Consider the following 14,654-nt stretch of genomic DNA (forward strand, 5'->3'; position numbering starts at 1 on the left):
GCTATTTGAGCCGACGTACATATATATATATATATATATATATACACATGTGGAGCAAAGTATATAGACACGGATGACACGGACTATCCAAATTGATCCAAATTCTGTTCATTCCTGATTTCCACTCATTGTGTTGTGCAACTTGTCACTAACCGAAATTTCTATTATCTATATCCATAAGTAAGCTCTTAGTGTGCAAGTAAATGGTGATAGTTGTTAACTTTAGTTACAAATATTGAAAGTTTACTTATCAAATAAAAAATAGAATAGCAGTCAACAAGTAATCGCAAAATTTAAATTACATGAATTTAATGTCAATACATTTGCAATAATACTATTAAAATAACATCTAAATTCTGAAAAACGGTAATTTTTTTATATTAATTCATATAAACAATTTAATATATTTGGTAATTTTGATGGTTGTGATAATAGCAGACATACAACGATTTCCTTTTCAATTTCAAATCAATAAATTGAATGCATTGACGAAAAAATTTCTTAAGTGCATGCAAATGTATTTAAAGATTATCATTTACAAATAAATCTTAATTTTCGACTCCTAATAACTAAATGTATAAGGATAAGAATTAACAGTCAAAGTTTGCTAATTTGTAACATCATTAATTTTGATTATTATTAATAAGTGAAAATTATTCACAGGTATTATAAAAAATTATAGTTGCATCAGTAAGATTTAAAGATTAAAATTATTAGAAAAAAAAAAAAACAAAATAAAAATTATAAGTTAATGGGACGACGATACATTCAAATAAAATAGTAAATATTGTTTATAATTAATTTAATCATACTAAAAATTGAAAACATCCGATGATTTTGTGAAATTTCATTAAAAAATTATGATAGATAAAAATTTCTAAGAATTTTCCATGTGTAGAGAAGTTAATCTATTTTTATTCAAAAATCGTATTTATTTGCTACTTTTAATTTTATCAAAATACTAGCCGTGAACACCCGCTTCGCAGGGTTATTTTTAATAGAACAGTTATTTGTTAATATTAAAATTTTTTATGACGTTCTAAAAGTTTCTAAAACAATCCGACATATTTTCGACCGATAAGAATATTGACATACATTTTGAAGCTTTCCAATTTATTCGGAGTTACTCTAGATAATTGTAAAATTTTCAAAATCACTCATTCAATCAGAATCTAAACGTAGATTTTAGAACTCAGATCATTCTAGAAATTTCTGGATCATTCTAGAATTTTCTAGAACATTCTCATTCGATCAAAATCTAAATGTAGATTTTAAAACTTCCCATATCTTTTTAGAACTTCCCAGATCATTCTAGAATTTTCTGAAACATTCTCATTCGATCAGAGTCTAAACGTAGATTTTAGAACTTCCTATATTATATTCTACAACTTCCTATATCATTCTAGAACTTCCCAGATCATTCTAGAATTTTCTAGAACATACTCATTCGATCAGAATCTAAGCCTAGATTTTAGAACTTTCCGATCATTCTAGAATTTTCTCGAACATTTCCATTCGATCAAAATCTATACGTAGATTTTAGAACTTTCCATATTATTTTATAATTTTCTAGAATATTTTCATTTGATCAGAAATCTAAACGTATATTTTAGATCTTACCAGATCTTTTTAGATCATTTTAGACATTTCTGGATCATTCGAGAATTTTCTAAAACAATCTCATTCGATCAGAATCCAAACGTAGATTTTATAACTTTCCAGATCATTCAAGAAATTTCTAGATCATTTTAGAATTTTCTAGAACATTCTCATTTGATCAGAATTTAAACGTAGATCTTAGAACTCCCCATATCATTCTAGAACTTCCCAGATCATTCTAAATATTTCTGGAACATTCGAAAATTTTCTAAAACATTTTCATTCGATCAGAATCTAAACTTAAGATTTTAGATCTTACCGGATCTTTCTAGAAATTTCTAGATCAATCTAGACATTTCTGGATCATCCGAGAATTTTCTAAAACATTCTCATTCGATCAGAATCCAAACGTCGACTTTAGATCTTCCCAGATCATTCTAGAAATTTCTGGATCATTCTAGAATTTTTTAGATCATTTTAGAATTTTCTAGAACATTCTCATTCGATCAGGATCTAAACGTAGATTTCAGAACTTCCTATATCATTCTAAAATTTTCTAGACCATTCGAAGTCAATCAGTATCCAAACTTAGATTTAAGAACTTCTCAGATCATTCTAGAATTTTCTAGAACAATCTTATTTGATCAGAATCTAAACGTAGATTTTAGATTTGACCAGATCTTTCTAGAAATTTCGAGATCATTCTAGAATTTTCTAGAACATTCCTGACCGATTCGAACATTGGTATACTTATTAAAGCTTTCTAGATCATTCCAGAAATTTCTAGAACAATCTAGACCATTTTAGACCAATGGTAGTCTCACATTTTTAAAGTTAACATCTTTCAACCCCCGTATCTTTTACACCCTTATAATTATCAACTTGCAATCACCATAGTGCACGATGGGAACCTTGTACCTATTGCCACATATAAACACTATTCGTTTGCTATTTATTTATTTATTTATTTATTTCTTATATTAAGACCCAACAGCTCAATGCCATTAACAGGGTCACTTTATACAAAGCTTAGATACAGAATAGCGGCTATGTTTTACAAGTTATCATATATTTGTATTTATATACTCTAAATTATAATACAATAGAAAAATAGTTAGTTTTTATTGCCATACACTTGTATATTACTTATTATACTACAAAATATATTTGGTAATACAAAACATTTCATAAAAAAAAAAAAAAAAAAAAAAACCTGATAATTTCTTAATTAGTAATAATTATCGCTGCGTTGTGATACCAGTATGGATGCAAGAGAGCTCATGGATAACGATTGATTATAACCTAATAAATCTAATAAGCAATCATTGCTACATAATAGGCGGTTACAAATATTTGTAAGTCTGTACAATGGTGCGGCTTGAGTCCAATTAGTTTTGACTACAGGTACTTTAAATAATTGCGTGAATCTAGTAATACCTTTGGGAACAAAAAAGGGTAGTAGAGCTAAAAATTGAGAGCAATCTGTATCATTCCGACATAGGTTCTTCAACCAGAGAATCGAGGCACAGATTATACGTTCCTCCAGGGTGAGCATATTTACATTCCTGCAAAGTTCATAATAATCAGTACCAGTAGGTGGATATTGGCCACTAATTTTATATGATAGATATTTTAGGAATCTACGCTGTATTTTTTCAAGGCTTAATATCTGCTTTTTAAGAATAGGTGACCAAATTACTGATGCATATTCTAGCTTGGGGCGAACAAGCGCATTGTATAATGCTCTGAGTGTATTTGCATTTTTCATAGTTTTAGTTGCCCTTATAACAAACCCTAGAGTTCTAAATGCGGATAAAATTATGGCCATGTAATGCTCAGTGAAAGTCAAGCGTGAATCAAAAATTACTCCCAAATCCCTACATTTGTTAACACGCTCAAGCAAGATTCCCTTAATCTCATATGGAAAATGAATTTCAGTACTAAATCGATTGAATGTGATTATTTTACACTTTGACTCATTCAGAAATAGCTTATTCATTCTACACCAAGTAGCTAGCGCTTCGAGATTTCTCTGCAGATACAGACTAGGCGTGACTGCTATGCGTAGTTTTTGCTGCAAAGTGAAATATCGGGACACACACCTCCAATTATATATATATAAAGATTAACAACAATAGTACATTTTGAGACGCCTCTGCTTTAAATTCAACATTCTTTTTTTTTATAGTGAAATTCAGCTCTGGGTTTTGTTGCATTTATTTTTCACAATATTGATAATTGACACTTTGAAGTATATTTATTTTATCATTTATAATGAAAAAAATATGGAACAAAATGCATGTCAAGATTGTTAATGATCTGAATGTGCATAAAAAACCATTCCAATTGTTAGACAGTATGTAATTACTTCATAAAAACAAAGTAGCTACATGGCTTTGTAGGGGGCAAAGACTAGAAGCAGAATTGTTGTCGATACTAAAGCTCTGGTATTCTACTAGGCAAAATTTTGTTCACATTTAAATAATTTGATGGATAATATAAACTATTTAACGAATATAGATAACATTTTTTTCTGATTAAAGAGAATTAGGTCTACTAATTCACCTAAATTAAAAAATCATATTTTATAATTTCGTTGTTTATTATTCGTAAGTTACGAATTTTTTAAAATCTTAAAGAAGTGATGGTATGACTCATTCGTTTTCAAAACTTATTACTTCTGATTAATATAACACAATCAGAAAGTAACGGTAGAAAGGTCATTCTTGAGAAATTCATAAATATTTCTTAAAAAAAACTAAACAAACAATATTATTCCAAGGTAAAAGGCCGAGTTTCTGACACTCGATTTGAAGATGATTTGAAAACGATTCTTTATCTGTTTCATTATTTACAATCAAGTTCAAATAAACTAAAATCATTTATTACAAAACAAACTAATTTTGCTATCAATAAAACGTTGTTTTTTTTTTATAAAACGTAAATCATAAAAATCATGGAATTAAATATTATAAAAACATTTATGCTTTATTTTTTTTTTTTTTTCATCATAACTTGCTTACTTGGTTTTGTTTTTTTTAAACTCCGGAAAAAAAAACAAATGAAGTATGTACTTGTATGTCATAAATGACAATTATAATTTTACTGGAGGCATAAATTATTGCACCAATAACCACTTCAATATTTACAAAGAAGAAATTTTTTTCACAATTATTGCACGACTCATGATGCGAAGCATCAGAGAGTGCTTTACAATCAAAAAATTTTTTTCGCCTCATTTCGGCAACTATTTTTATTATTTTAGTTTTGTTAGCTCACGGAATCAATATATTTTGCATACTATTGTCAGAATAATTTGATAGAGATTAATTTGACACTTCAAAAATTGATTTAGTGCAATAGAAACGGAAAAAAACATCAAATTAGGTCAAAAAATTTTCCTGTCCGTCATGTGTCAAACTCTGAAAACACTGTAACTTGCGAAAAAATGCATTAGTCGAGTTAAATTTTTTTTTTTTTTTTAATTCTTTGAAAGAATTGTAGGTCACCGAATGCGAATGGCTAGGTAATTCAGTGTCGTTTATGTACAATTGATAAAATAAAACAAAAACCAGAAGTCTGTACATCTACATATATCGTTTATCCCACTAGAGGCAGTTGCGCATTATCGTGCTATTTTAGCTGTTTTATAAATTTTTTTTCACATTCTTTATTTTATTAATATTTTATAATTAAATGAGCATTATGAGTCATGCACTTTTGGATTTTCCAAACTTTTTTTTCCTATTTGAAAAAATTATTTTTGAACGATTAAATTTTAATTTACCATTGCGATTATACAAAATAAGAAAATAGTATATTGTAAACAATCATAATAAATATAAATATTTAAACATTTTATGGAGATATCCGCTAACCACTAATCTCCTTTGTAGTCGGTGAGAATTTGAGGGCCAATAACTGTGTCATGTATATAAAATTGAGCCTAAATAACTAAGCGCAATTTTAAAATAAAAGTTTATTACCAAATTGTGAGTATCAATAATTTAGTAATAAACTGTTATTTTTAAACTCATGCGGTAATTATTCCCCTGATTCAATCGTTAATTAAACGCTTTTTCCTGAATTGCTTAGACTATAAGTAAAAAATTACTTTCAGTCACTCTAGGCTTGATATTTTTTATTTTTATTATTGATATTGTCATGAATTTGGTACAGGATAAATTCATTCTAATTTTTAAAAAATTTATCAACCTGTTAAATATACTGACACATATTTTTACATACACTGATAAAAAAGTTAACTTCATTAAAAAAAACAATTTTGAACTAAGTATACCATTTTAAGGAAAATGATTTTCTTGAGTCAAGAGAAAAAATTCTTGAGACGAGAAAAATTTACCTTAATCAAGAATAATTTCTTGACTCAATAATGTTTCTTCTTGATGCAAGAAACTTATTTTTTTCGAAATGTTATTCTTGGGTCAAGATCTGTATCTTTCCAATAGAAGCAACAAATTCTACGGTAGTTGAATTGGAATATTTCTCAATTAGTGTGAATTTTGGCCGTCCACAGCGCTAGACTCCGAGTTTATGTAAGTGTTGAAGAACATTCGTAGTAGTTTACCTCGGATATCGTAGGGGGAAAGTCTCTGGTTGCCAACTAAGAGTGCTGGGTTCGATTCCCGGTCGAAATTAAATCCTAAAAACTCATATTATTCACTTTCTTCCTTGAATAACTTTTGAATGCGATATCTTATCGGATTTCTGATAATTTTATCTGAAAGCTCTTTAAATAAGCTTCAAATTCCGTATCCGAATGTACATTTACACCTAAAATTACCTCATCAGTTGAATATCATTTTATGAAATTTGCTATTGCATTCGTTTCCGAAAATATTTTGATTTTTAACTTCTCGTTAAGAAAAATTGAAAAAATTCGGGAAGTTATTGGTTTTACCCCGTTTTGCAAAAATCGAGTTTTCATCAGGTCTCGACGTTTTGAGGTTCTAAAAATCTTCCCAGACTACTTTTACGGTGACGTCCGTGCAGCTGTGTGTGTGTGTGTGTGTGTTCGTTTCAAAAATAACTTCCAAATGGTTCTATCGATCAATCCCAAAAACTAATCAGCTCTTAAACTTGGAAAACCACGTCGATCGCCGCCAGGCCGGTCAAAATCGATTGATTCGTTCGTAAATAATCGAAAACGAAAAATAAAAAAAAAATATTTTTTTTTTTACATTACTTCGACATTTCTTTTCAGATCATTTTTGATGAAATGAAATAATTATTAGAGCTCAAAAAACTACGTCGATCTTTTCCAAAAACGTCAAAATTGGTTGATTGGTTCGAAAGATATCGTCGACGAAAAAAAAAAACAGTGTTCCCGACAACCACTAGATTTTCGAGTTCAAAAATATACATGAGTTATATTTTTGAGCTCGAAAAGCTCAAAACTTTGTAGGAAATATTTCAAGTTTCATCAAAAATGGCTTTATCGATCAATCCCAAAAACTAATCAGCTCTTAAACTTGAAAAACCACGTCGATCGCCACAGTGCCGGTCAAAATCGGTTGATTTGTTCGTAGGATATCATTGTTGAAAAAATTCGAAAAAAGTGAATTTTTCAAATTTCTTTAAACTTCGACCTGATCAATTTGTGTTTGAAAGTATATTGTAGGATTCAAAAAACTGCGTCGAATGTTACCAACCTCGTAAAAATCGGGTTTTTCATTCAAAGGTAATAGCAGTTTAAAAATTTAAAGAATAGTGTTTTATTAAACTGCTATCAGACTTTTGAGCTCGGATAGCTCAAAAGCATAGAACAGCTTACTCTAGTGGGCTTAGCTATTACCGGTTTATAAATTTTTCCTAAAGAAAGAAAAATTGTATCAAATAAAGCTATGCTGTTCAATATATGTTGTATTACCCGGGAAAAAATGATCAGACCCGACCATGCCTGTTCATGTATGATCAGGCCTGAAATTAGACATGATCATGCCTGCTCATGTCTGAAGCGTCAAATACGCTCAGGCCTGAACAGGCTTGTTTATGTCTGATCAGACCTGTTCATGTCTGAAGGGTTAAATACGCTCAAGTCTGATCAGGCCTGTTCATGTCTGATCAGATCTGTCCATGTCTGAAGGGTTAAATACGCTCATGTCTGTCCATGTCTGATCAGGCCTGTTTATGTCTGAAGCGGGAAATACATTAAATATGCTCAGACCTGTTCATGCCTATCCATGCCTAGAAAAGTTAATTAAATTTACCCTACGGTAGGTTTTTAATGATAATCAAAATACTTTTATTTATTGAATAATAAAATATAACGTTTATTGATAATTTACAAGTTTATTAATCGAAATAATGTACATACACTGAACATATTCAAAAATTTTTTCTTAGCATATTTGGTCCTTAGCATGAATAGGCATGGACAGGTATGATCGGTTCTGAGCGTATTTAACGCTTGAGACATGAACAGACATGGACAGGCATGAACAGGCATGGACAGGTATGATCAGGCCTGAGCGTATTTAACACTTCAGACATGAACAGGCATGACCATGTTTAATTTCAGGCCTGATCATACATGAACAGACATGAGCAGGTCTAATTTCAGGCCTGATCATACATGAACAGGCATGGTCAGGTCTGATCATTTTTTTCCGGGGTATTAATTGTTTTCAAGTGTAATAAAGAATTAGCCAGAGCATCGGCCAAGCAATGGCTGATAATCAAATCACATACCACTATATTATAATAAATATCGTGCGGTAGCCGATGGCTTACCTAGACTAGGCTGATACAAAACGCCGATACTTGGCCGAGCATTAGTAGCCGTGCCTATTCAAATGAACGGAAATTGTTGAGCATCGGCAACTTTTTATGGGCGTGGAAGTAAGTGAGCAATAGCCCGTAAGAGAGGTGACACTAGCGAATGAAAAAGACAGCAGAAGCATAAACTATAGATTGGGAAAGAACTACCTTGAAAAAAAAAACAGCAAAACTCCGTGAATACTCTGAGAATACTCCGTGAAAATCCCAACGATACACAGTGAACGTTCCGTGAGAACACCGGGATTACTCTATGGATACTCCATGAGAATTTATGGTTTTATGTTTTATGTTGTATTATGTTTAAGTTTTATGTTTTTCTTTTAAACAAATGAGAATTTCGAAAAAAAACCCTCTGCTGCGAAATAGATAATTAAAAAACTTATTACGTAGCAGAGCGTTTTTTTTTTTTTCAAAAATTTTCGTTGTCTAGGAGAGAAATATAAAGCTGGATCATAGGGACCAGCTGTTAACTCGAGTTACATAAGTGTTTACAAAAATGAAGTATATAAAAAATCAAAAAATGTTTTATATCAATGTACGTTGGAAAATTGTCTTATCTACTGAATCTAGTTTGTCATGAAGTTGTGTAATAAAAAATAAATTTTTATATTCAAAAAACTACTCTTGTAGAATCTGAGAAACTTGATTGTGAGCTTATACTTAATAACTTATTTTTTTGAGTCACTTGATAAAAGACATCTGAGATTTATTTTGAAAACATTTTTTATACTTTGAATATGATAAAACAATATTATATATGTTATAAACTTTATTTTTTGTTACTCATTAAATTATTAGCATTTATTTTCAAGGAATGAAAGCAACTGAAATAATTTATAAGAATTCGTAAAAATGTACTGTTTTAAATTCATTCATAACTTGATAACAGAACTACGTTAATTTATTAAAAAAAGAAAAAAAAATATCGTTACAGGCTTTAAATTTTATTTATATACAATTATATAATTTTTATTTTTCACGACATTTATGCGAATTGTCATGAACTCCAGAAATATTTTGTCGGAAATATTAACGTGCTAACCCTTTTACAGTTATTTTAGCATTCGATATAACTTACGATCAACTGTGCTATTAGATGGAGTAACTTTAATAAAAAAATTATATAAAAGACTTAAACGAATTAGAATGGAAAATTATTTTCAAATCCAACTCGATACGTTTTTGATTCTTGGAATATGTATGTCATCTGTTATTTGTAAGTCATTGATTTATCAAAGCTAATCAATATACATGAATGAAAGAACTGTTAATTATGGTGATTAGATTAGTTAGTACGAACGACACAAAACCAAACTTTTAACCAAAGGAACAAAGGATATACACACATATATGCAGCCATAGGAATGATAATTATTCTCGAAATGTCTAAAGACACGATTGATGAAAGGTGAGGTTTACAATAAAAATATATAATATGTCATATTTTTTTCGATAATTTTTATTCATTTCAGGTTATCAGAAGAAATCGAAGCTCTTTGTGCTATTTTGCTGGACAATGAGTTCAAAATACAAAAAAATGATCGGTAAGTTGAGAAATCAATTTAATTCTATTCATTACCTATTAAATCTATTCAGAAGTTAAATACTTATAGAAAGTAGAAGTACCAGAATCGATTAGCTGTGTCTTTTTTTTTAACCATAGATTTAATTGTGAATAGGTAAAATTACTAAAGGTTTTATTATTGATAATGATGTATTTAAAGTAAAAGTGAATGTATAGCCATGTAACTACTTTATTAGAGAGCTATTGTTCTGATTTTTTTATATCATTTTAAAAAATTTTTCAACAATATCATAAAAGATATTTTTTCAAGTCCAAAATTTTTTCGTTTTGTGAAATCAGAAAAAAAACCTCCTTACGAACTCATATTCTTAAGGTCTTAAGAAATTAGAAAAAATACATCTTAAGAAACTTATATTTTTTGACGTCTTATAAAATTAAAAAAAAGACCATTCGGCAGCCAAAATGGAAGTAGATTTCTCAAATAAAAAACATATCTATAGCATATATATATATATATATATATATATATATATATATATATATATATATATATATATATATATATATATATATATATGAAATTTCCACCTATATATTGACTCATCACGATATCTCTGGAACCATAAGGCGTAGAAATTTGAAATTTTGTAGGAATATTCCTTTCGCCGAGTAGAGGTCAGCTAAGAACGGATTTTACGAAATTCCACCCACAAGGGGGGTTGCGGGGGCGTTGACAATGGAAAATTCCCATTTTTAAACTATAGCTCCTATCTACTCCAAATTTAGTAGGAATCTCCTATATGTGATGTAGAAATTATCTATGAGCGGATTTTATGATAACTCATCCCCAATAAAGATTGCGGGGTAGGGGTTAACAATGAAAATAAAAAATTTCTAAACTATAGCTCCTATAGGTTTCAAATTTGGTAGGAATCATTTATATGTGATCCAGAAATGATCTAATAGTGGATTTTATAACAACCTCCTCCAAATATGGATTGCGGGGGTGGGTGCTAACAATGAAAATTTTAAATTTCTAAGCTAAAGCTCCCATAGGCTCTAAATTTGGTAAGAATCTGCTATATTTGAGGTAGAAATGATCTAAGAGCGTATTTAATGATAACCTACTCCAAATATGGATTTCGGGGGTGGGTGTTAACAATTACAATTTTAAATTTCCGAGCTATAGCTCCTACAGACTCCAAATTCGGTGAGTCTTCTATGTGTGATGTAGAAGTGATCTAAATGAGGATTTCAATAAATTCTACCTTCAATAGCGATTGCGGGGGTGAGTGTTAGAATTTTCAATTTCAATTTCCAAACTGTAACTTTTATAGACTCTAAATTTGGTAGAAATCTTCCGGTATAATTTTCCTGTCAAGTTCAGCTAAGAATGGATTTTATTAAATTCCTCCCCCAAAGGGGTTTGCGACGGCGTTAACAATGAAAAATTCCCGTTCTTAAACTATAGTTTCTATCGACTCCAAATTTGGTAGGAATCTTCTGTAAGAGATATAGAAATAATCTATAAACGAATTTTACGATATCTCACCCCACAGGGGTTGCGGGGATGGGTATAAACAATGAAAATTTTGAATTTTAAAGTTGTAGCTCTTACAGACTCCAAATTTTGTAGGAACTTTCTGTAAGTGATGGAAAAATAATTTATGAACGAATTCTACGATATTCTACCTCAAAGAGAATTGCGGGGGCGTTAACAATAAAAAATTCCCGTTTGTAAACTACAGCTCCCATATATTCCAAATTGGGTAAGAATTTTTTGTAAGAGATGCGGAAATAATATACGAACGAATTTCACGATGGTTCACCTCACAGGAGTTTGTGGGGGTAGTTTTTAACAAATAAAATTTTTATTTTCCAAGCTATAGCTCCTAAAGACCCCAAATTTAGTAAGAGTCTTCTACATATAATATAGAAATTATTTAAGAACGGACTTTACAACGAATTACCTCCAATAAGGATCGCGGGGGTGGGTGTTAACAATAAAAAATCTTAATTTCCAAAATATAGCTTCTAAAAACTCTAAATTTGGTAAAAATCTTTTATTTCTCATGTAGAAATCATCTCACAATGAATTTCAATAAAGACTATTTCCGATAGGAATTGCGGGGATGGGTGCTAAAATCTAAAATTTTAATTTCCAAACTGTAACTTCTACAGACTCTAAATTTCCTAACAAAAGTTTCTATGGACTTGAAGTTTTGTTGAAACCTTTTGTTTATAATGTAGAAATTTTCTCGAATAGGATCTTATGAAATTCCTCTCCCATATAAGAGTGTGGGAGTGATAATTGTCAAAAAATTTATACTTTTCAAATACAGTTCCTACAGATATAGAATTTGATAGAATCTCAAGAGAAACAGGAACTTACGGGAATTGCCTCCATGGCCATCGGATTTAAATATTTTCCTTTTTTAATAATTATATTTTCTCACAACAATCGTCTCTTTGGCAGCGGCAAAAAAAGTCATTGTAAGGTTTCCAAAATTTAACTTTACATGTAGCTATTCACTCAACGGACTAAGAATTTTACATACATTTTATTTTTGCTGATCACATAACCCATGAATTGTTCTTATTACCGGATCGCGGGAACGTAACAGATTAAAATGAATGCATTTTCTAAGCACTTGAGATGTGAAAAAGGAATTTGGCTATTTATTCTAAGAGAATTCGTTAAAAACATGTACAAATAAGTTTCTATGAAAAATTGATGTCACGGAGGAAATTTAAATTAACGGCAAAATTCATCACGCTTTAAGCTAGCCAAATTTCAACTTCACTTATGAGACGCGCAATTACTTTAACTGAAACTTTCAATGATCATTTCAAATTTTTTTCTTCGTTTCAGTCATTATTCATTTTTGGAAAAAAACCACTGGAATGTCATAGTGATTGCACATTAAAATTTACAATGAATATTAGCTAGAATAATCACAGGGATAAAAGGTACGGGCCAATCTGATGAAATTTGAAATCTGTACAAATCTAAACAATACTCCCATTAAATTTCAAGTCTAGATCTCTAAAAATACAATTCTATGAAGTACCCAGCGGAGCGGACGGGTAACAGCTAGTTTTTTATAAAATAATATTGATAACAATATACATCTTCTGTTACAAAAAAACAATGACATCAAAACGAATACAAAAGTAAAATTTCATTAAATCTGTCTGAGAAAGTAGGTAATTTTTGGCCTAAACTGATCGTGAGGTATGCAAATTGAAGCTTTTTAAATAAGCTTTCAGATGCAATTGACCGAAATTTAATATAATATCGCATTCAATTGTTATTGCACGGAAATACGGTAAAAGTGAAAATTTTTGCGATTACATTATATCAAACTATTCAACCAAATCTTAAAACGGTAGAAGTCACAACTCAAAAAATAGTAATTTGTTTTTTATTTCACTCATCCTTTCCAGTTGATTCTTTTCAGGAGTTGATTTACCCATAAAACTGTTCTTAGTAAATCTTTATTTAGAAAGAGAAATATGAATTATGAGATTTGTTTCTTTCTGTTTAAGTATTCATAAAAAGGAGAATATAAGATATGTCACCCTTGCAATTCCCATTTGGCAGTTAAATATCGTAGAATCTGTCTTTATCTTATTCCTACATAACAACAAAAATTTTCTTTCCAAGTTTAAAATATATAGGAGCTATAGTTCATAAATAGTCATTTTTTTAATAAACGTCCACGCAGTTCTTTTTAGGGGTGGACTCCATAAAATTTGTTATTATTAAAATATTAAGAAATGGTTATTAACAAATTAAAAAAAAATTATTTAACTTATTAAAAGCTGCAACTATTTACGAGACCAAGGTGAATTTTTCAGAAGTCTTGTTCTATCCCTTGTTAAGAATAGTGATTGGAAAGAATTGAGAAGCGGTCACTCCATGCAAACTGTATATCTATATATACAAACAAAAAAATTGAAATTATTGAAATGAATTCGAATTTCATTATTTTTAATTCTTTTCAATCAATATTTTTAAACAGGGATCTCATCTCGTGAGAAGCCCTAGAAAGCTCATAAGAAACCTGTAGTTTTAACACCTTGATTTTCTAGAAAATAAATTTTGCATATTTTTTAATGAAATTTTACTGCTGCATTTATAAGGTTTTACAAGTTTTTAGAAACAATGAGAAATCTAACCCTATTTAAGCTATCGCAATGTATTTTATTTTTATGAAAAAATTTGTAACAATACTTTTCCCCAAAATTTAACTGAATTCGACCGATGGCGGAGATATCGGCTGGGTAAGGTATTTTACGCTCGTCCTTTTAAATATATAATAAATTAACCCGGAAACCCCTCAGGCTGGGTTAGTGCACATTTGGACGCCAGGTAATTTTTATGAAAAATTACCAAAAATAATAACATTCCAGGGGCCGCGCCGGACGATCAATCAACGATTCGAGTTAATGCTGATGAATAGCGCTGGTTGCAGTACAATTAAAATAAAATTAGGGTAAAATACCGAGTAAGAAACAATAAGTAATTAAATCTATGTAATATTCCGAAAGATCCTGCTAAAATAAAGGACGGATGACAGGGAAGTAATCCGGGAAGTAACTTACATAAAATAAATCATTAATGAATCAGAAAATATTAACAAAAATAAATTATTTATTTATAAACGGTGTTACTTAAAACCAAATCTGCTTTCCAAATAACAGAATAAATCCTTTATGGAACAAA

General features: G+C 29.9%; 1 protein-coding gene across 4 annotated transcripts in view; it reads left to right on the top strand.

Moving 5' to 3' along the window:
* Positions 1-106: 106 nt before the first annotated feature.
* LOC123273054 (E3 ubiquitin-protein ligase RNF25) overlaps positions 107-14,654 on the top strand; it is a 30,864-nt gene continuing 16,316 nt past the window's right edge. The window contains exons 1-4 of one of the 4 annotated variants that reach the window (XM_044740235.1): positions 108-366; positions 9,453-9,616; positions 9,685-9,808; positions 9,873-9,944. In XM_044740235.1, the coding sequence (XP_044596170.1) occupies positions 9,765-9,808; positions 9,873-9,944 (116 nt within the window). In that variant the 5' untranslated portion in view covers positions 108-366; positions 9,453-9,616; positions 9,685-9,764. Of the gene's footprint in view, positions 367-9,346; positions 9,809-9,872; positions 9,945-14,654 lie in introns of those variants that run through there. The other 3 variants (XM_044740236.1, XM_044740238.1, XM_044740237.1) reach the window with 3 other exon arrangements.

The sequence above is a fragment of the Cotesia glomerata genome, linkage group LG10 (assembly GCF_020080835.1).
Source record: "Cotesia glomerata isolate CgM1 linkage group LG10, MPM_Cglom_v2.3, whole genome shotgun sequence".
Lineage (NCBI taxonomy): Eukaryota > Metazoa > Arthropoda > Insecta > Hymenoptera > Braconidae > Cotesia > Cotesia glomerata.